The sequence below is a fragment of the Haemaphysalis longicornis genome, unplaced genomic scaffold, assembly GCF_048455015.1.
Source record: "Haemaphysalis longicornis isolate Haplotype H1 unplaced genomic scaffold, Haemaphysalis longicornis Haplotype H1 scaffold_10, whole genome shotgun sequence".
Taxonomy (NCBI): Eukaryota; Metazoa; Arthropoda; class Arachnida; order Ixodida; family Ixodidae; genus Haemaphysalis; species Haemaphysalis longicornis.
This window is the reverse complement of record NW_027526204.1, coordinates 15,805,718-15,833,425: the sequence shown is the minus strand read 5'-3', so window position 1 is coordinate 15,833,425 and position 27,708 is coordinate 15,805,718. Positions and strand designations below refer to the sequence as shown.

The window sequence follows — 27,708 nt, the reverse complement described above, 5'->3', positions numbered from 1 at the left end:
AGGAACGACTATTCGCCATTTTCACAGTGTTCGCCAATGGAACCTGTCGGAAGACTATAGGGAGCGGGCGGCTGTTGTATGGCATCTCCGTCGCTTCAGTGAACAGCGCTGCTCATGGCGAACCGCTCGTCGGTGGAATGCCGGTGGTGGTCTGCGCAGTGTTGTTGTACATGGCTTTCTGCCGTTTCTCTGCGGTGCGGCTCGCAAAGCGTACATAACCACAAAAACTTTTTTCAGTTCGGTAAATTTTCAGTGTGGATGTGACCTTTACAAGGCATGCCATGTGTCTGATTTACGCCCATACTCAGTATTTGCAAATAGCAGACGACACTCAATGCGCCAAGCTGGAAGTCAAGCTGGAAGTGAAAGTCCGTTTATTCAAGCAATTTTTTCATGCCTGCATGCTGTTTCGCGCATCGAGGAGTATATTGCAGCTAAATGCACCAAAAAAGCCGGTGTTTGCAACAGGTCCAGGAATGCTGCGGTGCTGGCCTTTGGCAGTTCACTAAACGGCGTCAAGCACAAGCAAAAGACAAAGTTGGGGGAGGCCTTTTAAAATTTACCTCAAAAGAGAAATTGCGATGAACGACGCTTCCGTAACTTCCTTAACTACGGCTGAAACGTATTTAATTTCACAGAAATACTCTTACTGCAGTCATCGCGCATGGGAACCGTTTACAGGATAAATACCGCATGATAGTAGAACATTATTGCTTGTCGTGGAGAAGCATCGCTTTACAAGAATTGCAATGGTTGCTGGCTAGTTGGTAAATGGTTTTTCAAAAACCAATTCCTGCGTGGCTGAAGGACGCGAGACAGGAGGGTGCCCGAAACCTGTACTCAGATTCACAACTGAATGCTGTGGCTGAGTTTTACAAGCTGCCATTCCATTCCGCTTGAAAAATCATACACTACTCCCTCTAACGGCGATGGTGGTTTATAGCAAAGCTTTCTCGTATGGCTTTCCTTGGTTGCCTTCTGAGTTTAAACTTTCACTAATTGAGCTTCGAACTTGACCAGCACGCAGTTTGGTGTTTTGTTCACAGCGTCCGACTTTGACCATGTCCCATTCGGTTTCGCTGTTTAATTTTGAACTTCCGTGCACCCCTCTCCAAATCTAAACTTTTTCCAGCATTTTGGAAATGTGTCTGAGCTGGAGGACTCGTGCTGATGCACCCATATTTGAGACAACTAATAGCGTGTGTTTGTGTCTTCACAAGGCATTACGCGATTTTTTTAGGTAATCTGTAAAGAATACATAAGCATTCAAAAACACTGGCTGACGTTAACACTACCACATTTTTTATCTACTAGTGCCAGCCTTTATTCCACGCAGGAGGTAAAATGGGTACGGGAGGAGAGATGGTTTGTAGCTTGTGCTGTTGGGTGGTTAATAACTTTGGGTCTTGATAAAATGACCACCACAAACGTGGGAGTTCCACTTCGGCTTGCAAGCTCCCATGCTGTCACAGTGTTTCTCACCAAAACCGGAGGCACAAAGCTCCCGGTTACAGAAAGAAAGTGTAAACTACCGCAACATTTCTATGGCTACACGGTAATCCATCTCGTACGCAAGTGCCTTTCTCTTCAAAGCACAAGTATAGAGGTATCCCAGCGCTAAGGCTGGCGTGGAAACCATAGTCATTGAAACCAGTGAAGATAATTTAAAGTGGTAGAAATGAATTCTAATATTCCTAATAGTTTTATTCTTACTGAGGTCGCGCGAAGCCATGTGCAGAGCACTGCAAAAGCGCTCATCTCAGTGTAGCCCGTTCCCAAACTTAGGAGCGTCAAACCAGTTTATGTAGCCATTAGTACATTTAAGAAGAAATGAATACAGTCTACGCTCGTTACAGCGGATCCGGCAACAACGGACTTTTGGTTACAACAGACCATTTCTGTTGGTTTGTTTGGTCCCCATGCATTTTAAGTGAAGTCCACTCCGCTCATAACGGACCCGGCTATAGCGGACTATCGGCTACAACAGACTAAATTTTAGGCGAAAATTGTTTTGACTGAATGCTTATAGCGGACTTCCGCGGTGCCGGCACCCGATATGCTTTTTTTTGTTTATTTTGGCAAAGAAACTTATGTCTGGCAACGTTGACGCAGCCAAGCCAGTGCCACTGGCCTTTTTTTTTTTTGTCCATGGATCTTCATGTTTTTGTGCGACTGGCGGCATGAGCGGCAGGCTAGCTGATTTCACTGATGGTTGAACTAAACATGATTGACGCTGTCGAACACGGCGAAAAACAGGCCAACATCGCCAAAAGTACAGGCCTATCTAAGCAGACGGTCCGTTCGACCGTTAAGAACAAGGCCGCTGCCAATAAACGCTGCTGGTGGGATTGAACAACAGCGCACGCGGAGTCGAGTCTGCCCTCCATCTTCACAGGTTTTTTGTATGTAATAAAGAACTCAGGTTCAGTGAAACTCGGCATTCATTATTCCAACGCATGCATCGTTCGCGTTCCGTCCGGCCAAAAAGGTAAGAAATACCTAAAGTAGGAGGTTGGCTCCCATCCATTGTGTGCAATCTGCCAGTGGCCGTGCACAGTCCAACTGGTAGAACATGGGACATTTACAGCTGTACATAGGATTGTATCGTATCAGCTGTTTTAATGCCCAGACTATAATTGTAAGAAATGCGGAAGCTTCCTTAGGGGAACGTCAAGCAGCAATCCGATTTGCTTGACAAACGGTGCCTTGTCACGAAGGGTTTTAAAAGAGTCTAGCTGATTCTGCTGGCCACGACTGATTTCATAGCGGGTTAGTAATTGCTTCTTGTTATATTCTTGCTTTCTTTGCTCAGCTTAGCATGCGTCTTTATGCACTCGACCGCTTATGCTAGGCCTTTTCCAAGGCCCGGTGCCAAGCTTCGGAAACAGGGTTTTCAGATGATTTTTTCCACCGCGTGAACGCTGTGCAGAGGTGCTGCAGGCGCGTAGAAAGAATAGTGTCTGTAGCATTTATGTCCAGTATTGGTCAAAGTTCGCACTTTTGCGCTCGTTTACCTCCTCCTGCGACCCCCAACACCAGTCGGATACTGCATACATCGGCTACAGTGGACGTTTTTTTTCCGGATTAAGAGGGTCCGTTGTAACGAGTGTGGACTGTACTTATAATAGTACTTTTATTCGTACTCAAAAGGGGTGGAGCCAAGCGTAGATCGCTGCAAACAGCGCTCATGCCATTGTAGCCGATACCTAAATTTAAAAGTGTCCGACAAGTTTACGTAGCCGTTACTACATCTAAGAACCCAACACATCTGTCTAGACTTCGTTTCATCTCACATGTCCGCTCACAACACCACTAAAACATTCAAAGCACCAAAGCAAACACGACAAAAACAATGGGATGCTGTGTAGTGCAATACACCGGCTCATTCCACTAACGAGGGGAGCGCCGAGCGGTGGCGCCACCCATCCAGCTGCCCAGTCCCTATAGGATGCTGCGCTGGCTGCAGTCGCTGCACCCAAACAGCATTTCTGTGTGTGTGTTTATGTTAACAACAGTAGAGTGTGCGCTTCTACTAGTTCGTGTCGGCGGTCCATGGCTTTGTTTAGGACAGAAAGCAGAGAAACAGGCGAGAGACAAATGAACGCACGTGTTGTGTGTCTCAGCCATACAATTTCTCTAGCCGTCTTATTGGATTTCTAGTGGCGGCACCTAAAGGGGCTGAATGTTCCGAATAGCTCATGTAGTTTCACTCCACCTCAGTGACAAACTCACGGTATTAAAGTGTGCACTTTTTGAAAGGAGATTGTGCTTAACGCATGACGTCATCCACTCTTTTTCACCCAGTTTTTTTATCGATGCTGCATTAATTCATCAGCAGATTATGTCTAAAAAAAATCACAAAGAACGCGGGATTTCGCCACCAGGGGGCCGACACAGACGGTCACATTTTGTGTGGGCTGCCGCTTTGAACCTCCAAATCAGCGGGCCACCCTCAAGGGCAAGGGAACGACTTTACCATCATGCTTCTAACGTTATCCAGCACGCTTCGGTGCCTCAAGTGCTGTCGGGGGGCCTCTCTCTCCTTAATTACCCGACTTTGAACTTCCGCGGCAGCGACGCTTCTGCTAAGCCTACTGCGGCAAAAGTGTTCTATACGCCTCGAGCTTTGCGATCGCTGGGCCGCCTGCCGCCGCTTCTCCAAGGAGTTGACGGGATTAGTGCTGCGCGGCCCATAGGGGCTCATGCAGTGTTTTGGTTCTCTTTCGCTTCTTTTTGCCTTTCCAAGCGCTAAAAAACTTGTTATGGTGACGTCTGTAAGTAAACACTAGGTTTAGGTCACTTCAAAAGCCACTGCGTCTTGGTAGGGTGGTCAAACACCAACAATAGCTATCCGGGAACGCGGCCTGCGTCCTTCTTGGCCGCTGTTACGGGCGTCGGCGACGCCAGCAGCATACCACCACTGTCACCTCCTAATACGTCCGGCCCAAGTGAATTTTATTGTCGCCTCGTTTATACCTGGTACTGGCACAGTGAGAGGTGTGTTTTGTTTTGTAGCGCGTACAACAAATGCGGCCTCATTACTAATGTATGCGTTGTAGAAAAATATATTTCGGGGATGTGATTACCCAATACCTGATAATAACTTGTGCCTTTTATAAGAATATAAGCCACGCGAAAATGTTAAGTATATTCCAAGGCTCTGCATCGTGAAAGATGTGAACTCATGCCTTATAGCAAGGACCAAGAAAAGTGAATTAAACCACTGAAAAATTAATGGTCTGCAAGTCCGGAAGAAACAACACAGCTCGCACAGAAATGAAAAAAAAAAACTCAGTGCAGCTTCTGAAATGCTAAAGACGTTCGTATAAACTTAAGCCGGGTAATACTTAGGAGACCAACTAGTGTGCGAAATGCACTGTTATTTCGTGAGACATGGGGAGGGGGGGAGAGGAAGGGGATGCTTACGTATCGTTGTGTATGATTGCGGAGTGAAATCAAGGAAAAAACGTTTTAGTAATCACACACATGAGCTACTCGTTCATGTCACTCTAGTTTTTAGAATTCAACTAACAGCTGATCCCTCGGTGAACGCATTTCTTGAGGTATACAAGTTCAAAACTGATAAAAGGTGTCTTAGAAGAGTGGAATATCTGATAAGGCCTTCTGATTTCCGTTTGTGCTAGATTCTGCAGGCTCCCTGCTTCATATGGCTATGCTTTGAAAAAACGTTTAGTCACGAACGGGCATTACTGTAGAAGCCCTTCTCCGGCCTGCTCGCGGAGGACATATGTAACATATATGAATGTTTGCGGGTGCTCAGCTCACGACAAGACGCCCCAGCATTATTTTTTTTGTTGTGCGCTGATCCAGGGTATAATTTTGGATTATCTATCGTACTTATTTCGTGGAATGTTCATGAAATTTATGTCTAGGGTAGTGATCAATATATAAGGCATGATATTGGCAAGCATAACTGGCGTGCTGTCAGGTATGAGCGCTCCACTAGGTTATATAAGTGCACAAAACTGAAGTACATCGTAGTGTATAGCCATGGCATGACCATCTGGGTTTATTATGCTTACGGAGACACTGTTAGTAAATTTCAGGGCAGTGGAATCAATGACCTCCATATGCATATCCCGGTTTCGTGACGCCGACCTGTGATGCACACTTGGCGCTTCTACACACTGAATGTACCAGACTAAGATCGCGTCACACTCATTTACACTCTCGTAAACACACCACATTTGCAAACAGAGTGACTGCTCCACATAAATATGTATTTCCAACGCCTGGAAATGGTAAATCGTAGTCGTGAACAGGCCCCGAAAGCAACGGTGACAGTGAGGAGCGGGCCGCGGCTGCTTTCGAAACTGGCTGCTAGGGGAATTTCAGTGGCGCTTGTACAGGCCACGCTCGAGGCATATACTGCTGCCTCCGGCCACGCCGGCGGGCGCAGATCTCCCACTCCCAGAGCCCCACTCCTAGCGCCAAGAGGCCATGGAATTCGACCAACTGAGTGGCCGCACTATCCCTTCGGAAAACCCTGGACCGATGTCATTTACTCAAGCCCCAAGAAAGCTCCTCGAAACAGAAACCAGGGCACACATAGATTATTGATTTGATTGTAGGGTTTAATGCACTGATGCAATGCAGGGAATGAGGCACGTCGTAGTGGAGGGCTCCAGATTAATTTTGACCACCTGAGGATCTTTAACATGCACCGGAATCTCGTACACACTGGCGTTTTTCCTTTTCGCCTCCATCAGAAAAGCAGCCGCCACGGCCGGTAATTGAACCGGCGTCCTCGTGCTCAGCAGCACAACGCCTTAGCCACTGAGCAACTGCGGCCTGTCACACATAGATTACACTGACATTGTCTGGAACTGTGCAGTGAGGGACTCATCTTGCGGCGAGCAACCAGGCTTCCACTTAACTGAGTGGGAGGTGCACTTACACTAAGAGCTCATAAATTCTAACCATAAGGAAAAGCTGTCTCAGTTTAATTAATAAAAGTTTGAAATAACAAAAGCAAAAAGAGCAACACTGCACTGCGATTGAGAACCGAGTATTGAATTAAGACTTATGCTGTCTTCATGTCCCCTTTAGATCAGAACGAACTGTATGCATTTGCATGCTGGCTATACCTTGTCACCCAGCTCACAAAAATCATCTGTCGTGATTCCATTATATGTGAAGTATTCCTTGGATTGCAGTATTCCTGGCTTTTACAAAACGTGTTGTCAATATATAAGTTCTTGATACCTTACAGGGGATAAGTCCTAATGTGGCAGTAGGTATTGCACATCTTAAACTAAAGGCAGCTGTCTAGATGGTTTGGATCTCACTTCTGATTGCAAGCTAGAAATCCAGGTAGGCAGGACTTGGAAGCCAGCCTTAGGGGCACAATAACAGAGTTCACAGACTTGTCTTCTAGGAATAATGCTGTGTTAAACTTGTCTCTGCTACTCACCAGTACAGCTTTCATGAAAAGAAATTTTATCCATTTTTGTCCTAACAGCAGAGCTTGGAGGATTTGTGCCTGCAAGACGGAACTGCAACACATGTACGGTGCATGCATAGCAATGGCATGGGATAGTTCCTGCATTACCATCTTGCAGGGATCCAAAAATGAATGCATGGTTCATGAGTTGTTTTTTGCAACAAGGAATCCACTCTCTTTAACTATTTATCTGTTTCAAAAAGATATTTCAGAGGAGCTAAAGTGGGTGGATGCAATTTTTCACTGAAAAGTATTACTAGCAGTTGTCTCATTGCCAGCACACTTGGTGTTTAGTATGATTCTGTAACATTGCAGTGGTGGCTTTCTTTTGTTTCCAGAATACACTACTACTCCAACAGAAAGCACGCCACGTGCATCATAATCAATGCTTGAGGGCAGCGTCATGGCGCTCTCAAGGGATGCAGATCACAACCGGGATGTATCCTGCAGCCGAGAAACACAAGTGACAGTCACCACTAGTACCATTGGTACTTTCCCTACTCTGTGTTACTGCTAGTGGGAAAGCATTATTGAATGTGAATTTCCTTTCCAGGTATGCAGTGTGGTGTGACGTTCCTTATGAACACTAGCTCCCAAACAGAAGAGGAATTCTCAGGTTAGGATTTGGGATTTTATTGAAATGTTCCAGTTTAGGGCAGCCTACGTGCAAAAGAATATGTTTATTGGCGCATACATTTTCAATAATGTTTTGACCAACTTTTTTTTCGTGTGCTCATGGGGCTATTTAGACGCTACGAAAATATGTTCATGGTTAGAGTTTAAGGGTAGATTGAAGTGAGTTGCAAACATTGTTTAACTACCTTACCGTTCTGTAGTCCCAACACATGGACCACACTTTGACTAAAGTGAAAAGAACAGCCAACCAAATGGGACAGAGAGACCTACACTGCTTGCTCAGGCAAACACGTGTCTTTATTTTTCTTTCTGTCTTTTTATGTGAAGTACGAGATGTCTCAAGTTCTTGCTCTTTTGTTTGAAGCGGTTTCTGGTTTTACAGCATTTTGAAACAACAAAACTGGGTTAAAAGTGCCGCTTCGTCTGTATCCTTCTCCTTATGCATTTGCTTATTTCGGCTCTGACGACACGCTGCTAAGTCTACAGGTGATTTCTTTCACTTTTAACCTGTAGACACGGCTTGAACAAATGAATGAAATACAGATAGCCATGAAATCAGGTCCGCTCAACGTTTCGAAGATTGAGTACTAAGAAACTTGGCTGTAGCCATTCGTGACAGTTCCTTACTACCTATTAGTACCCTTGGTGTGCTAAGCTTCGTAAATTTAATACCACTTGCCAATGTAGGACTTCAGACATGATGCCCACTGAGCTTCATCTGGCGCTCAGATTGCCATTATCATGCGAGAAGTTTAGGCTTCCAATACACCTGAAAAGAAACTCCGGGAAAACTGAAGTGCAACATTTACTTCCTGTCACTCTATCTCTTTGGGAAAAATTGCGTGTTCTCTTAAAATGTTTTTGCTGGCGAGGTTATTGAGTTGAATCAATAACTTTCACAAGATAATGTAGAAGTAAGCCAACTTGGTTTTGGTTTTTTGCATTTACTTTTCTAGACTCAGGTCCACTTTGTGCTTTTGCACAAGCTGCAGCTGAATGTAAACTGCTTAAAAAGTTGAAATATTCGAAGAAATTGAATAGTACCAGCAAGCACATTGCAAGCACTACACCGAGTGGCTTACGTCGGAAGAACATCAGTTCACCCCAACCGGGCGCATCAAGCGTGCATGGCTCAGCCAGCTGGCGGACTGGATCGCCGCAGCGTGAAACAAAATTTGCTTGCACCATTGATGGAAACTTGTGTGTATGGATATGGAAAAACATTGAAGAAATGGCATTATTTAAAGTAGCAGCTACCATGCGGTTGCAGTAAAATAGACTGGTGTTGAAAGAAGTCTGGTTAAGTCAACTACATACCTAATACAAAGAAGTGTGATTGAGCATTTTAAAGGTAGCAGCTCAACACATCTAACCATTTTCATTTGCTTCACTAATGTTCACTAGGGCGTTCTCAAACTTTCAAGCATTTAGTGGTATCATTTATGCCTTTGGCCATTTAACACTGTCTGGGCATTTATCGCTGTACCAATAAACTTTACGTAGAAGCTTAAAACGTGTCCAAACCATCAGCAAGTGCCCCTCGAAAAAGACAAACACATGTCGTACATGCGAGAAATAGGTCTGTCTGAAGGTGCTACAACAGTTGTTGCTCTAGCTGCTATGACTTTTGATTTGTTTCAGTTCTGGAGGGAAACAATGGCCAGGCACGTGCCTTGAAAAAATTCCCTGCTTCTCGAGACAATGCCGACCCAGTGGCGAAAACTGGACTTCGCATCTGCTCCTGCCGCCAACACTCAGGCAACACAGGGTAGGTTAATTGCCAATGCTTGCAAGGTTGTTGCTTGTAGCACATAGACGCTATTCAGTGCCTGGCTTATTTTGATGAGTGGAAGAGATCTGCTGCAAAAAATCTAGTTAAGCGGGCTTATGTACAAATAAAAATGAAAATTGCCACCAACCTGTGGAACACCAGAGGTAACATTCAAACCTACCGTATTTACTCGAATCCAGGCCACCCTCGATTGCAGGCCAATCCCCCCAAATTTGCAAGGCCCTCCCAAAATGAAACTTATGTCGAGTGGAGGCCAAACGCGCACACTCCGTAGGCCCGCACGTTACTTTATTCGTTATCGTCGTAGTCATCTTTGTCCGTCCTTTTTGTTGTTGAGTTCACCCCAGAGGGCATCATCCTCGCTTCTGTCCATTGCGTTTGAAATACACTTCTTTAAAGCTGTAATGATTGCTTCATCCGGAATTTCGTTCCACGCTGCGGAAATCCAGTTCGCCAGCTGGCCGAGCAACGCACGCTTCATGCGCCCGGTTGCGGTGAACTGATGTTCTTCCGACGTAAGCCAGTCGGTATAGTGCTTGCATAGCCTATCTTTAAAGGGCTTATTAATAGCGACGTCAAGGGGTTGGGGTTGGTTAGTCATGCCACCAGGGATTATGGCGATGGCTGTCAAGCACAAGAAAGCCTGGTCTTCACACCGTCAGTCAGATGGCCGCGGTAGAAATCGAGGACTAGTGAATGCTTGCTCAGCGCGGCCCCTGGACGGCGTTCCCAAACCGTTTTCACCCAGTCCTCCATCAAGCCGTTGGACATCCAACCTTTGTCGTGAACGTGCACAACAACATTTCTGGGAAACTTTTCACCCGCAGTGTAGAGTCTTGCGTTTAAATATTATCTATGGGGGCAGTTTTTGTCAATTGGCGGGGCAGCACAACATTACTGTCGTTCGCTGCTTTTCGTCACCCGTCGTCCTAAGTTTGACTTTTTTCGCATTCTTTCTGTTCACGGTGTATGCCATTAGCATGTCGAAGAACACTGTAATCTGGTCGGCGTTTGCAATTTGCTCCAGTTGGCAGTCCTTTTCCCGCCATCTGTCCATCACGTAGCGCTGAAACTGGACAAGTTTCTCCTCGAAGTCAGCGGGAAGCTTCTGGCATACGGAGGTTCGTCATCTCAGGCTGAACCCAAATCGTTTCATGAAGCATGTTGCCCAGCCCCCGCTTGCTTTAAAAGTGGCTCCTGCGACACCCTTCACACTGGCAGCTTCCCTGGCTTTCGCCTGGATAATCTTTGTGGTCACGGGCCTTCCCGCTTCCCTTTGTTCCCTGAAAACTCAGCAACGCTACGCGGCTTGCTGCACAGCTGAAAAGTTCGACCTGTTTGCGCCATTGTTGCACATTCTTTTTGTTCACACTGAACTCGGTCTGCGCTTGCAGGTTTGAAGTCTTCTCCACGTGCAAACCAACCTTTCGCTTAAAGGCCGCACTATAGTAGTACCACTTGGTTGGTGCCATCGCTTCTTAAAAACAGGTAGGCGGCACAGGCGTTTTGCGAACACGCGGTGAAGGCGCGACACTTTCAAAACTCTACCACCATGACTACTCCAAACAGTCACTTCGAGAAAACTGCAAACTCCACGCCCGTGCCACCGCGCCAAGCGAGAGGAAGTGAGGAGAGGGTGTCCAAGCGCAGGCCATCAACGGCGCTGTAATCACGTGACACGATCCACCTTTACCAACGCGAAAGCTTGCCGGTTTGACGATCCTCGCTGCATGAATGTGGGACTGCGAGATTTCGGAATAATGGACGGTAGGAAGCCGACGACGCGGTTTTCCAGTGTAGCTGTTGGGACCACTTTGCCGCTGAGCCTGAGCGACCACTTCACCATGCAGCTACCATAGAATGTTGCGAAAATGAGCCTCGGGCACGCATGCAGAACTGCCTGTACATGGCAGCCTGAGATTGGTGCATGGCGAGCCATCATGGCGCTGGCCCGGCCGGCCCTTTAGTGCTCAAGCCATGGTACCTGTATCTAAGCCGACCCCCCCACTTTCGCACATCGTGTTTTTGAAAAAAACATCTGCCTGGATTTGAGTAAATACGGTACCCTACAGGGACGTGAGCATAGGTCGGCAAAACAAAGACCTCACTCAAACTCAGTCGTTTTTTTCATTCACACTGTACTCAATCAAACTCAGACTCGAAAAGGTCATCTATTCTCAAAATCACTCGTACTCACTCATCACCTACTCATTTGTGATCGTACTCACTTGTACTGAAACTCATTTGTCCTTACGAGTATTCGTACTCATTGGTACTCGCCTCATCTGTACGCACGAGTCATCGCACTCAATCTGTACTCATGACTACTTCATCTGTGCCTATGAGTACTCAATCTGTACTCATCAGTACTCGATCTGTACTCATGAGTACTCCATTTGTACTACTCGTGATTACTCAACTTATCTGTACGGTTAACTAGGTCATGGCTCGAATGAAAGACTACGTAGAAAAAAAATGTTTAATTGATCAGAAAAGCTGAGGTTATAGACCAGGACAGAGGAGCACGGGAAGAGAACATCTGACGCGGTTCACCGTCGTAAGGTGACTCGCTACGCGAAGTCATGTACACGTGAGAAAGCAAAATGGAACATAAGCACTCGCATTGCGCTTTGGTGTCCCCTCTTGTTCTCAGGAATAAAACAACTAAGCCTGGGCTGCGTCATCCTCATAGGGAGCTCGGGGCTTCTAGGTGCGGCCGTGGCCATTAATTGCAGTTTTCTGCGTGTCTCCGGGTTGCAGCTGTTGTTCGTTTTTGTTTCCGGGCGCGCTGATATTCTCTCAATCGTGCCCCGAATCTCCGAAGAAATGAAGGCATCAATTAGAGCATTAGCCTATAAGGCAAAAAGTACACACTTCAAGGCCCCCAAAAGTGACTGTTGTTGATGAACCAAAAGAGTTGCATGATCAGTGGAAGAGGGCGCCTGATTTAAAGTGTGGCTTCGCAATATTCCCAGCTTTGCACCCTCGATGCTGCATTTATCCTGGTGGAAGCAGTACACTCACCCTATATGTCTGCATGTGTCACTGGTATTTTAAATAATGCTCCACTCTAGTAACCTGAATGAGACAACTGAAGAACTTTTGGCTACGATATCATGCCACCTTGATAATGAAGACTGCATTTTCGGCAATTGCCCAGCCTGCTCAGGTATGGCTTGCACAGAGACACTACTATAGCAAAGTCTGTCTGACGTCTTCAGGATTAAGGATGACACACGTCCACCAAGGGATCAGTGGAAAACATTGTAATGCTGAGACCATTGTTTTGATGCCTGAAGAATTTTCAGCAAAGTTCATGGACATGTTGAACCATCTTATTGTCCACCATTCCATCAGTAAGCAGCAAGCCAGCTACTTCCGATACCTTATAGCCAACTGAAGTCTGCACGGGACCATCATTGTGATGAAGTATGCAGAATATATAGCTCTATAGTTCAGTACGCACCACAGTCATACCACTGCGTCAACTCACAGGTTCAACTACACCCCGTAGCTACATAATTTGGCAAGCAGGAAACCGCACCTGCAGAGGTTTCTGTACACTCGTGCAGTTATTTCTGACTGTTTGGAGCATGGCACAGTTGCAGTACACACGTTTCCGACCACAGTGCTTGCGAAACAAACAAGATCTGCGTCAGCTACAAAATTTATTATTTCTCTGACAGAAGAGAACTTTGTGAATCTCTGCTACCACGAAGTGGAGTGTAAACTGTCAGCAGAATGGAATTTCTTTGCCACACCACACATGTGATGACATCAGAGGCACTCTCAAAGGTCTTGCAGTGAGAGCAAGTATCCAGAGATTGAGACCTTTTCAGGATCAGAATAATGCCAAAGGACCCGTATGCTGGGGTAAAGAAGATTTCAAACAAATAACTAATCTGGCTGCCATGTTTTAAAACAAGGAACAAGAGCGCAGCTTGGTTCACGATTAGCCGTGGCAATTCCAGTCAAAGAAACACATCACTTCAGACCAGCTACGCGTTCAACACTTCACATTGCCATTAAATCCTACTCAAGCTCCAAAAAAATTCAGGTAAACAACCAAAAATGAACAACTAGGCTGGTTTCTTTGATGCTAACTATTCAACTGGGGCAGAGTTGAACCACTGTGGATAAAAAACAGAAGGCAAAAGAGACAAGTGGGTAAAAAATTTCATGTTTGCTGTAACAGGTATCCTGCCGTGATGTCTGTGAGCCAGGTTGAATGTGGTGCAGAGGGAAAAACGACTCTGTGATTCTTGTTCCTTCACATCAGACAATCAGATCAGGCTCGCTTCACTTCCTGTAGTTGACTGTGCATAGACCCATTAATTAAAAAGTGGCAAATTAGCCAAAATATGCTGTTTATGGTGTATTTTTGTGGTGTCAAGTGGCAAACAATGTTCATTTAGCAGAGAGCCAGGTGTGCGCATGCCTGCCGCATAAAATTTCGTAGGCATTTAGGCATTCCGAGCTGGGGACACACTTCAGTAGTGGACATAAGTGCGGCTAATTGCACACTCTAAAAAAAATTCTTGCCTCCAACGAAATTTACACGACTGCGATTTTCTGAACGAAACGCTAAATGTTGGGTGCGTATAACGAGCTGTCCCAAGTAATTTTACCTGTTACGATTTGGTGCTTCATGTAGGTCTGAGGATTGGAGAAAAACTCATTTTTTAACATTCTTGTAATCAACTGGCCTAAAAAGTAGTCTGTAATCAACCTTAAATATTTTCAGTAGACACTCAAGGAATATATCAATATCACAGTGAAAATATCAGGGCTTAAGCTTTATGATGCCTTTGCAAAAAATTCTGAAAGCACACCATTTCTTGCGGTTTTAACAAATACAACACTAAAAATTTTTGCGGTGCGGCATCAAACAGCAAGGCAAGATGAACGTTCTACGACATTTTTCATTCTACATGGTTTATTTATGTAAATTTATTATGTTCAACCACATTTTTCTTGTTTGCACAAACTTCAAGGAGTGCTCACATGAATGCAAAAATTTTTTGACGAAAATGCTCGGTGTGTGGGCCTCCGGTACGTAATTGGCAACTAGCAGAAATTCTTTTGACAAAATTGGCAATGGCTGAGTTTGGCGCTGGGATGTTTCGTGTGGAATGACCCTGCTATGTTTTCAGTATAAGTAAGCCACACTGTTTTGGAGGTTTTAATTAACTTTCATATTGCCCCAGAAAATGAACTAATCAAACTTAAAATCACGTATATTAAGCCCTTATTGTTTATGTTTTTGTGTACACAGAATGAGTAAACTATAAATATTTCTTTAATAACATACATAATTCCCACTACCGGAGAATTAGTATGGCCTAAGTAAAGTTTTCTTTTATGGAGAGGAATTTTGAAGCACTACTTGCAAAGGATATATAACCTGCTGCCACATTTTCTGTTAAACAATGTTGGACAGAAGTTGTTCAGAACTGTGAAAAAAAAATTTGCAGAAACCTTGAATTTACTGTGGTGTGTACATTGTAAAAAGTTTGTATAAATGCATTTTTTGGGTTGACACCTTTTGCCGTGGGTCTCAAAGATTGTGTTTGCTTGATTCTTGCAATATCTTCATTCCATATTTCATTTTTTTGTATCTTATTCTGCCAACTTAGAAGTTTTTTAAGTGACCGTGAAAAAATTTTGTTTCAGAGGGAAGCTTCATGCCTGCCAGTCCTGTCAGCAATGCAACCATCCCCCTCATAAGGTGAAATTGTGTACCAGAAAAATGTGCTGCACCTACACCGTTCGCAAAAAAAGGTTTCTTGAAAAATGCAACCTGGGCAGCCACCAGAGATCGCACTCTGGGGAGAGGCCGTATGTGTGCACCACCTGTCGGAAGAGCTTTACTCAAAGACGCCACCTGGTTGATCATGAAAAATTGCACTCTGGCGAGAGGCCGTATGTGTGCAGCATCTGTCAGACGAGCTTTACTCGAAGAAGCCACCTGGTTCTTCATGAAAGATTGCACTCTGGCGTGAGGCCGCATGTGTGCAGCACCTGTCAGAAGAGCTTTACTCAAAGATACCACCTGGTTGTTCATGAAAGATTGCACTCTGGCGAGAGGCCGTATGTGTGCAGCACCTGTCAGAAGACCTTTGCTCGGAGAGATAGCCTGGTTGATCATGAAAGATTGCACTCTGTCGAGAAACAGCATGTGTGCAGCACCTGTCAGAAGACCTTTACTCGGAGAGCTAGCCTGGTTTATCATGAAAGATTGCACTCTGGCGAGAGGCCGTATGTGTGTAGCACCTGTCAAAAGAGCTTTACTCAAAAAAAGCACCTCGTTGTTCATGGGAGATCGCACTCTTGTTAGAAGGTTGTCGGTAGCACCTGTCAGAAGAGCTGTAGACAGTTCCAGCTTGGTGGTTCATAAAAGATTTCACTCTGGCGAGAAGGCTGTATGCGGTAGCACCTCTCAGAAGTGCTTTTCTCGAAGACCCAACCTGATTAAACATGAAAAATTTCACTCTGTTTAGAGGCCTTTTGTGTGCAGCAGCTGTCAGAAGAGCTTTACTCAAAATAACCCACCTGGTCACCCATGAAACACTGCATTCTCATCAAGGACTCTGTGTGTGTCATCTCTCAGAAAAGCTTTACTCACAAAGTTCACCTGTCTCATGAAAGACTCCACTGTCTTGAAAACAGTCGGTAGAACCTGTCAAAAGAGCTTTACTCATAGTCCAGCTTGGTCCCTCATGAAGGAGTGCACTCTCAGAAAAGGCCATAATTCTACATCTTTTGTCAGATTTACACATAGAAATGGGAGTGGATTGCTCATGAAGAATTACACTTCAGGAGGAACCCGTCCATGTGTATCCATTGAGAGAATCAGCTTACTAAAATACACTTCTTTGTACTGCACTAACGCTAGACATATTATGTCTATAGTATCCGTCGAACTAGTTTCACTCGTGGAAGTCACTTGGGTAATTGCGTTAACAATTTTATCCTTTGCAGGGTGTGTTCACCACATTGGGAGAGCTTATTCTCAAAGCTTTTTGTTCGTCTTAAATGGTTGCACTTAGGGGACAATTTGGCAACAACTGTTCTGCTCAAGCAATTTCACTCTCTTGAAAACCTATTTGCTACCTATGTCAAAAAGCATGTTTCATATATCATGCAAGAGTCCATCATGGAGAAAAATCTAATGCCTGTACCATTTATCAAAAACTGATTGTTTTAAATGTATGGTTGCTGAGGGATGACATATTGTAAACACACTATAATCTTTGGGTGTCAAAAAAGTTTTGCCCAGAAACAGCCAAAAGGGGTTCCGAAACACCAGCCACCGATACTTGGATGTACATATGTTAAATAAAGCAATGTCCTGGTAATCAGCTCCTTTCACTTTGTTGAACTGATTGGACTACTGGTCTTTCAAAACAGCGAGTTATTGCAAGGGTTTATTTCCTCCTCGGTTCATTTGTCTTCTTCAAAACCTGAATATTTCCCCTCGGTATTGCTCCTGATGCTCAGCTGCTCGGTGATCTCTCCCACCAATTTCAGCTATGCTTCACTTATCTGTCAGCTACTGTATTGTATGCATCGCTTTTGGGATGAATCGTCTGACTTGCAGCATTTTGTACAGCTAAGACAATCTGCATTTTGCTCACCCCTGGAGAAGAACACAAAAAAGGGATTTTTATTCTTCCACACTCTGATGAAAGTTGCATTAAACGGGACTACCCTCAATCATCAGCCACCGGGCCAAAGTGACGACAAGAACTGGTGCATAGAGCCTGAAATCGTCGTAAGCCTGCCTAGGCCCACTGCAGGGCCTTCACCTCTCCTATATACCTCCAATTATCCCCCTCATGTGCTAACTGCGACCAATTTATCCCCGCAAACTTCTTGATCTCATCTGCCCGTCTAAATTTCTCCCACCCCCTGCCGCGCTTGCCTTCTGTAGGATCCACTGTTACTTTTAATGACCAACGGTTATCTTGCCTCCGCATCACATGCCCTGCCCACGTTCATTTCTTCCTAATTTCTGCTAATATGTCCTTAACACGCGTTTTTTCTCTTGCCCACTCCGCTCTCTTCTCTACCAAGTTACACCTATCTTCCGTTCCATTGCTCGCTGAGACATCCTCAGTTAAAGTTGCACTCTTTTAGTGAGCCTGAAAGTTTCTGACCCGGAGCCTCAAATATGTGAAAGCAAAACAGGCGGTTCTTAATCACCAGCCACTAGGCGAAAGTAGCAAGGGCATAAATGAATATGTATAGGAGCTTCAAACGAGAAAATTGATAAAAAATTGGATCTGAATTTTTCAGAGCGAGCATGTGCATGTGTTCCCGAAGTGGTGTCTGTTTATTGTTGCGACACTTGTATGTACCAATGTCGAGCTTGTTAGTGTTGTGGTCGTAGCTATGCTGTGCACTGGTTTGCACTGTCATTATTTCATTCTGTCTTCCATACATTTCTTTGAAATATATGCGTTTATAACCCCAACAAAAGTGACTGGTTTTGCACTTAACCTAGTCATCAGTGAAAGCAGACTATGCGCACATGTAGTGTGTTGTGAAAATTTGCTATTACTTGAGAATTGTTCGTCTGCCGTCCCGCTGTATGTACTGACGATTCATCATTTAAAGGGACCCTGCAACACTCTTTGAGCAGTGCAAGTAAACCTGCGCAACGTTTAGATTACACTGCCAGGAATACCTGAGCCAAATATTACACGTGCACGTGAAGCGGTGAGCGCGCAAATCGATGTGAAAGACGCGGAAAAACAAACCGCTCTCTCTTCAGTTGTCCTCATTATGCATGGCCTGAGGGACGTCACATAGGCCATGGCTGCCCGATCGGCTGTCACTGGTCAACTTCGCGGGTAGATTCTCCCATTTCCGTCATCGTCATCGCTGTGTACGAACCTCTTCTATGCCTGAACCTGTAGGCACAGTTTTGCCGTTTCTTTGGTGTTTTGAGTGCGCGCGGAGTTTGAGTGATGAGCTCAATACTTCCCTTTCAACGGGACCACTCGACTACGAACGTTTATTGCTTCAAAAACGCCTTGCGAGCCCGAGCGCGCACTTGCGAGCAGGCACCCATGCCTGCTTTTTGTGGCACCAGACCGGAAATAGGCCCCTCCGCGTTGCGGAGAAAAGGAGAAAACTACCCGGCATGTGATATATCGAAGGCCGCAGAAGAGAACGCCGCGAGCCGCCCCCCTCTTCGGGAGAGAGCGCGCAGCTTTCGTCGCGTTGCCCGCGGTCGAGTTGAGAGGGAACGATTATGCGCGATTTCTCATCGCGCGTAGTTTCGTTAATTGTGAACGGATTTTCATAATTCTTGCGGGAGGAGATTTCTGGGACAATAGACTTTATCCCAAAATACATTACTAGTAGTCGATGGCAAGTGTTGCAGGGTCCCTTTAAGCAAAGTGGCCTGGAGCTCAATTTCACGATTGAAACAACGAAACAGAATGGCATCTTGTATCTGGATTTGTAATTTTGGTTTATTAAGGAGGATGTCTGCTGGATGTATGCACCACGATCGGTCAAGCCTTTGATGAACTACTCATCGGGCCGTTCCAAGCTTGTTAAAAACGTTATTGCCTTGTCATGTTTTCGCTTAGCAGTGTCAAAATTGTGCCAACACTTGATGACAGACAGTTTCAATCAGCAAGTTAAAAAGTTAAGGGAGGCAGGATTTCCACAGGACCTCTTGTCATAGTCATGTGAAAAACTTCTCAAAATCCTAAAAACAAAGTGGCTGCTGGGATTTGCAGAGGACACCCAAAAGTCCAAAGAAGTTGCCATCATCCCACACATTCATACGATCACGCACGTCCTAAAAAAAGTGGGCCATCGCTATGGAGTGCTAGTGACTATCACGACTTGCAACAAATTGTGTTATGGCAGGCTTGACAGAAAGATAGAGTGGGGAAGTGATAAGAAAGGCGTCAGTTGTGGTGTTAAACACAAGAACGGGTATGTTGCCTGCGCGACAGGAGTTGCGTACAGCATTCCTTTACCCTGTGGCCAAACCTATGTTGGACAAACTGGCCACTGTATCAACGTGCATTTGAAAGAATATGAATTGTCATTGAAGGGCCCTCTATCATCTCATCTTTCTTCGCATTCTGCTAAGTGCAGCGTATGTAAACCTGATTTTCCTGCCACTAACATTGTATTTAGGCACCGTGATCAAACAACCCGCAAAATCATGGAGGCATTGCACAGAACGAAGTGATAAGTGTGAGCCAAACAAGCGTGTCTCCATCCTAAAGAGATTGCATATCTGTGTGTGCTTTGACAGTAACGTGTATATCTAGTGTCATCACCGTGACCTTTGTAAACTTGTTTCGATCATGCGTAGTGTCTTTTTATTTTATTGTGTGTGTTGAGTGTTTATATTCACCGTTGATATTAAAATTTAGTTAGACCAGCGGCTGTCCTTGTGTTGCACTTCCTTCGTCTTTGTTTGAGTTCATGCTGATTGTATCCAAGAAGATTCATCCTTTACCTGACGCAAGTGTTACCAACTGTACAATTTTTTCCCTACTTGTAGGGTGTTCTATCGATTTTTCTCTTATCATTGGGCCGTAGTGCCGTTCAGCCAGTTTTCCGCCAGCGTAGGGCGATTTTGAGTTTCACCAAATGAACCTGCTTAAGTACGAAATAATTCTTTCATCGATGAGTTTCAACATCCGCATGCATAGAGCGTATAGGTCGGACTCATCAGAAAACGACAGAGTGCAAGTGGAATTTATGCAGACAGGAAAGACATCTTTTAGAATGGAATGTTCACTATCTGCAAAAGAGCTGTCCTTTATGATGATCAACATGGAGGACATAGTGAATGTCGGCAGTAAGTGTATAATAATATGAAACTATATAACTGCCACTTGCATGGTGCCTTTGATGACTTCACACAATTAGTATCTGCCCGTCATTAACATGGGATAGAAACAATTTGTCAATTCGGAGCCGATCAATAAAGAATAAAAAATTGAGTGTCCTACTTTCTGAAGAAGCCCCGCAGGAGGCACCTTGTTTACTCTAGGTGTTTCGGTGAGTAGCGCCACCATGGTCCCGAGCTCCGCAGGGGTGCCTACTACCGTAGGCAGTTGGTGTCTTGCAACACCACGGACCCGAGCACGTGGATTCCACCCACCCACGTCCCGGCTGTGTGTGGCTTTGCCGTGTCCGGGGAAAAGGGAAACCTGGTGGCTGAGCCAAAGTTGGGGTTGTTTTTGGACCTTTACGGCCCCCCAGCAGCGGCAACACGCCACTTCGGCCCCCGCTTCTCGCAGACGGTACCCCCGGTCTGACCCGCCCGGGGGGAATCAGCCAGTCGCCTTTTCCCCTCTTTCTCTCCACTCTTTCACTTTCCTATCTCCTCTCCTACCCCTGTCCTGTCGTCTCCTTACTTGCTGATCTCTACATTTTTCCTGGCGGCAATGGTTAACCCTGTGCAAGGATATCAACCTCGGTACCAAGTATAGGGTTATAGCGGCAGGGTAACGGTTAGCATGTACTTTAACGTCACGTTCCCTTGTTGGGCTCGGTGGTGGGCGACCAGCTTTGCCGCCGAATTGATTCCATGCTCATATGGCTTTTTCTATCACCCCCCCAAAAAACTGATCGGCCTTCGAAAAGGGGCCGCACCGAGGTAACACAATTGAAACCAGTCTCCCAAGGTAAACGTTCACAAAATACCATGTTATCCACTCTGAAGACGAAAATGCACCACTTGCTAAAAAAATCTTTCTTCCTCATTGCAAAGTGCCTTGAAAGCATTATTGGCCGGGATTACCAAGCAAAGAAACTAGCCTCTGGTGATCTGCTGGTAGAAGTGCAACGAAAGAACCAAAGTCAGAACCTACTAAAACAGAACACCCTGGCTGAACTCGCAGTAACGGTCACACCACATCGTAGCCTAAATACAACGCAGGGCGTGATCTCTGAGAGGGAGCTGCTTCACGAGACAGATGAGGATTTGCTTGAGGGACCAGGGCGTCACGGCTGTGCGCCGGATCACCATGCGTCGCGCAGGTGAGGAAATTCGAACTAAGCATGTTCTGACCTTCAACCGTCCAACGCTTCCTGAATCCGTCCATGCTGCCTTCATATCCTGTCCAGTACGCCCTTACATACCTAGTTCTGGAAGGTGTTTGAAGTGCTAGAAGTATGGCCATGGAACTCAGTCTTGTCGTGGCCGACCCACCTGTGCTCACTGCGCACGTGCTGACCACACCAGTGATGAGTGCAAAAAAATTCCCCCGCATTTCCCCGAAGGGGAGTATGAGGAAGTGCGAAGCACGGGGTGATGCTATGAGGGGGAGTTTGTTGAAGTTTGGTGGCATTTTGCCCGTTAGTTACATTAACACCCCCTCGTGATCACGTTCGGCTTAACACGCCTCGTTTGTCCCTCTGCGGAAATCTTGGGGAATTAACGTGTATGTTCGAGAGATGTTCGAGAGGGAATGTAATCACGCACTCACACACACACACGCAAAGTAAAGTGAAACGACAGTATTTATTTCAGCACTTGTTTGTGTTGTCGTTGTATGCGACGATCATTACGACCGCCTTGTGGTCGCTAAAGTGGACCCTTAAGGGTTGTTGCAGCCGCTATAACGCCGCTGAGTCGCCAACGCACGCCGCTGACGACGTAGTTTGAATGCGTTAAAGATATAAGGCGCGTTACTAACACTGATATCAGCGTCGCGTCCGTGGCTTAGTCGGTAGAGCGTCGCGCTGCGGCCGCAAAGTCCTCGGATCGAAACCTGGCGCCGGATGCTGTTTTTTTTATATAGTGTAGTGGCCTGGCTGGCGCGCCGAGAGAGGGTGTTGCGAGCTGGAGAGTAGTAAAGGGGCTTTAGGAGAGTAGGCGAGGGGGGAGAGGAGGCGCTATGCGAGCGCCCTCATGCGTCGGAAATCCGGCGCCGTTGCTAGGCACGGTAGCTAGCTCCGTTGCTAGGCTGCGGACGGAGGACGGCGGTGGAAGCAGGAGTAGGCCCGACTAAAGCCCGTACTACATGGAGCGATTTCGCCTGCGAATTCGCTGATGCGGCGCCGCTCGTGCGGCAAAACCACCTTTTTTCGTTGCTGCGGCAAAGTGCCAAACATTTTAAAGAGGTCGAGCAAACGCCGCTCGTGCGGCGTGTGCGGCGTAGAGGGGCCGGACCTGCGGCCAATAGGAGCACAGCTCGGCACCACTTGCACGCTTGGAAACCATAATGGCGTTGCTTGTATGAGCGCGACAAAAGCGCGGGCGCACCAAAACGTTTGTCTTCTCTGCTTTGTGTGCGTATATTGATAAACAATTGGCGATTCTTATATAAAACCGCAAATAAACTTATATTTACCGCAAACCAGATGGAAACAACTTGCCAAGAAAGTAAAATAAAACCACCCTTGTTAAAATCACAACAACCTTTGCTGGTGGCAAACTTCATTCAGTCTGCAAACAAGGCGCATATGCGAAAATCGCGGCGTTCGCAGGCCCCATGTAGACGACAATTCCAGGCATTGCGAACTTCGCTAGTGCGAATGTTCGTTCCAGCGGATTCGCAGGCGAAATTCGCTCCATGTAGAACGGGCTTAAGAAGTGCTTCGCACTTAAAAAGAACAAGTGAAATGCCCAAACTGTGGTGAACCACACGCTGCGTACTCGCGTCCATGTCCCGCGTTCAAAAAGGAAAAGGAAATAATCCAACTCAAAGTCACCGAAAACCTAACCTTTGCACAAGCACGCCTCAAGCATGCCCTGCTTTCAGGCAGAAGTTACGCAGACGCTGCTCGCCGGGGGGTGGAGCGTCGTCTTGGGAATGCGGGCACCCAGTGCAACCTGGTCCCACCACAGCCCCCCCCCCCCCCCCCGTTCAGCAGCAGAAAGTTGCTCCTGTGGCTTCTGCTGCTACACCCTCCAGTGCTGTGCCTAAGGCCCCCAGCGCGACCACCTGTGCTGCGCCAAAGGCCCCCAGCGCGAGGTCCAGTGCTGCGCCAAAGGCCTCCAGTGCTGCGCCTAAGGCCTCCAGCACGAGCTCAGTCCAGATGAGTGATGATCTGGTTCCATCCTGGGCACCTGCAAAACAGCAGAAGGCTGCTCCTGTGGTCACTGCTGTTGTAGGAATGTCCATTGCTGCGGCTGCGGCCTCTGTCACAGTGTCACCACTGACACTTCTCCTTCGGAAACCTTGGATGAGGCCATGGATGTCTCTCCAAGTACACCTGCTCCTGAAACTCCACAGGAGCGCCGCAGTTCCGCTGGCCACGGTAAATCAAACAAATCGAAGTCGCCCAAGGTAACTCGGCGACCTAGGTAAACTATTCAAAGGGCCCCAGAAACACATCTCCTTCTCTAATGACTTTTTTAATGGAAAAAGAACATCTCATGATCTGTATTTCCCTTCTCTTAGTATTTATGGCTACTCAAAGTATTATCCACTGGAATTGTAGGGGGCTGTTAAACAACCTTGATGATATATATGATATACTCAAATCACAAACCAAAAATACTGTGCCTTCAAGAAACACACCTATGCCCACCTCAGACAAACTTCTTAACACAATACACTATATTCCGTAAAGACAGACTGAACTACCACCAGCCGTCTGGTTGGGTGGCAATTATAGTACAAAAATCTGTTGCTTGTCAACACCTGCAGCTACAAACCTCACTTGAAGCAGTTGCCGTTAGAACCATAATTTTTGATAGACTAATAACAGTGTGTTCTCTTTGTGTCCCACCGGACTATCGCCTATCCAGCGTCAAATTCGAAGTCTTAATCAATGAGCTACCTGAACCCTACCTAATAACTGGGGATGTGCAGAAGCTTACGCACGAGGGCGGCTTATTGAAAAGTTCATCACATTATCTGGAAGTTGCATCTTAACAAGAAACATCCAACATATTACAACACGGCTCACAACACATATTCTGCAATAGACCTGGCAATTGGCTCCACAATTTTACTGCCCACCTGTGAGTGGAAAGTAACAACCCCTATGGCAGCGACCATTTCCCCGTTAGACTACTAGCTATAAGCAGTAACTCCAAAGACACCGACTCACTTTGAACTTTTAAACAACATGTAGCTGACTGGAAAACATTCAAAGAACTTTCCAGACTAACCCCTTCGCTAATAAGTCATTTAGATGTTGAAGCAGCAAGTTCACTTATTACGGCCCATATTCTTGACTGTGCTCAAACAAGTATTCCAGAGACCACTCCTAAAACCCTCCCCAAACCTAGACCATGGTGGAATGAGGAGTGCAAGCATGCACGTTCCGAACAGAATAAAGCATGGGCACTCTTACACCGCTATCCTACGGCAGACACCTGCTCAAGTTTAAACGGGCAAAAGCCAAAGGAAAGCAGACGAACACACGAATTAGCAAAAAACGAGAGTTGGACAAGGTTTATATCGTCTATCAACTCTTACACAGACTCTCACAAAGTATGGACTAGAATAAAGAAACTAAAAGGCTACAAGACCAATCCTACTCCCCTTGTAAGTAGTGTGGGTAATACAATAAAAGACCAAGCAGACGCTCTCGGCAAACATTTTGAACACTTATTCAGTTCCACCCATTACACACAAACATTTTTACAGCACAAGAAAGCAGCTGAGCGCCAGCCCCTTTGTGTGAACAAACGCTCAAATGAGGGATATAATGCCCCATTTACGTTGCCTGAACTTATTACTGTGCTGTCCACATGTGGCAAATCAGCCCGTGGAGCTGACAGAGTTAGCTATGAGATGATTGTTAAGAAATAAAGATGCGCAGGCAGGGGGCGACAAAAGGAGAAGAGGAAGAGGAGGATCGGGGGGCGCGCACTGTCTCGCTAATCGACTCGAGCACCACATCGGAAGCCAGACGCTGGTCTTCTTTCGTTACACATTTTCTGGTGCCGTGAAACCCGGGAACCGGCGCACGAGTGAATCTACGTTCGACGGCGCAGCGGTTCCGAGGCACGTTAGGCTTGGATACCTTCGTACTGCTTTATCCTGGAAGCCTTGCCCTAGGCCGCCGCCCCTTTCGGCTCGTGCGCAAGCCCGCCCTTGTCCCCTTGGTATTCGCAACCCCAGCCTCTTGCTTCATCGACTGGTGTCATGGACGCTCTTCGTATTCGCCGAGATGTCCTGCGAGCGACTGTTTCCGGGACCATCACAGTCCTCGACGACTTCCTGCGGATCCAGGCAGCAACGGCCCTTGACAGACAAAATGTCCTCGACCTCATCTTGCATGACCAGGTGAGCCTTTACAAACTCGACGTTCAAGTTCAGGAGAACCTGAGGAATGAAGAATTTGATGCCGACGTTTTGGAAGCGATCGATTACGACGAGCTTATCTGCGCCCTGCGAACGCGCGTTCGCTTCTCCGCGAGCCAATACTCCTCCGCAAGCCCCGTTCTTCAACTTCAGGCGGCCCTGGTTACCACCCGCATCGCAACCTCGACTATTTGCTCGCTTCCCGAGGAGGCCTGGCGGAGAATGGTCCCGGGTGACGTGCCACCCGTCCTGGAAATAACTGGTGCAGCGGTAGAAGAACAGGACGACGACGGAGGCGCTGCAGCCTTTCAGGACGCCAAGCAAGACCCCGATGGGCTCAGCCCGGGAGAGTGGCTCCAGCGAACACCCAACCCTGATGTTGCCGAGATTTCCGTTGTGGAGAAATCTGAGGGACCCTGCCGAGACCTCGCCGTCGCTGACACGACAATCGTTTCCGAGACGTCTGACCGGCCTTGCCGCAGCGCTGGCGTCACCGACGCGGCTCTCACGTCAGAGGCGTCATTACAGCCCTTCCGCAACCCTCGCATTCACGACTTGACTACCGCCACAGAGACGTCGGACCCGTTCTGCCACGGCCCTAGATTCGATGATGCGACTCTTGTTTTGGAGAACTCCGAGCTTCCCAGTTGCGACCGTTACGTCGGTGACGCACCTCTCGTTTCGCAAGCACTTCAGCAACCCGGTTTCAAGTCAAAGATATTTGTATTGGGTCCAGCAACGAAAATGTGGTTCGTGCAGAAGATGGACTCGCTTCAGGGGATAACGAAGCCCCTACTCCTCCGACGCTCCATGAGCGAGCTTCGACGCCGGAAGCGAGCTTCGGCCGTGCTCGTCAAGGATCGGTGTGGAGGCATCCTCGTGGCGAAGCAGAACAGATGCTTCTATGGTGACTACCCCTTCTTCAGCAAGCGCAACTCGATTCGGGACGAGCCTTTGTACCTTGTTGGGCACGGCGAGAGCGAAGTCCTATTGTTCGCAGAGATAACGGATACGCCGATCGAACACACGTATTTTCTCATGGAAGCAGTATCAGACGTGGAGGCGGCGGCAATGCCAACACGCTACCGTGACGCTCTCTGGAAATTTGGCAGTATACATCAACTGTTCCCGTTTGATCCTGGCGGCTGCCTGGCGACTGAAAACCAGGAGCATGGTCTCTCTTTCCGGTTGACCATTTGCAATCCTCACTTTTATCCCCCAAGTCACTTTGATCCAGCAACTCTGCAAGCGGTCGTTGCCCGTGACATTGGCCATGGACCTGTATTGCCTCGCTCGAATGACAAGGCCGTTTACCGAGATCGACGGCACCGAGACACCCAGCTGAAGGCTCCACTAGATCGCCCAGCCAGCCTACAAGCATCGCTGCTAAGAAATCATGCGCCGCTATGGAAGTCGAAAAACTGGTCGTTGTGGGGCCCAGACTTCGCCACTGACAGTGCCGCTGCCGGCTAGCTCCTGACCAACTTGGCGGCGGCGGGAGTATGTTAAGAAATAAAGATACGCAGGCAGGGGGCGACAGTAGGAGAAGAGGAAGAGGGGGATCGGGGTGCGCGCACTGTCTCGCTAATCGACTCGAGCACCACATCGGAAGCCAGACGCTGGTCTTCTTTCGTTACAATGATCAGGCACTTACACAATGACACACTCTACACAATACTCTCTCTCTTTAACAAAATAATGCAGAAAGGCCGCTTTCCAAGAGCATGGAAAGAGGCAATCGTTGTACCTCTTCTAAAAGAAGGGAAAGAACCCTATTTTGCTGCTAGTTACAGACCTATTGCCCTGACCAGCTTTTTATGTAAGCTCTTTGAAAAAATGATAAACCGGAGACTTTTTTACTTTCTGGCATAGGTCGGCAAAACAGAAAGAACTCACTCAAACTCAATCACAATTTTTTTCATTCACGCTGTACTCAATCAAACACAGACTCAAGAAGCTCGTCTGTTCACAAAATCACTCGTACTCACTCATCAAATACTCATTTGTAATCATACTCACTTGTACACAAACTCATTTGTCCTCACGAGTATTCGTACTCAATCTGT

At 46.7% G+C, this 27,708-nt stretch overlaps 1 protein-coding gene across 1 annotated transcript in view; it reads left to right on the top strand.

Annotated features, from left to right (window-relative positions):
- Positions 1-19,805, top strand: part of LOC144158244 (uncharacterized) — a gene marked incomplete in the record, with an annotated part of 583,448 nt that extends 563,643 nt beyond the window's left edge. Inside the window, 4 exon segments of the mRNA XM_077688982.1 lie at positions 7,303-7,452; positions 7,518-7,580; positions 9,242-9,368; positions 15,066-19,805. Coding sequence (XP_077545108.1) covers positions 7,350-7,452; positions 7,518-7,580; positions 9,242-9,368; positions 15,066-15,729 — 957 coding nt within the window.
- Positions 19,806-27,708: the final 7,903 nt, after the last annotated feature.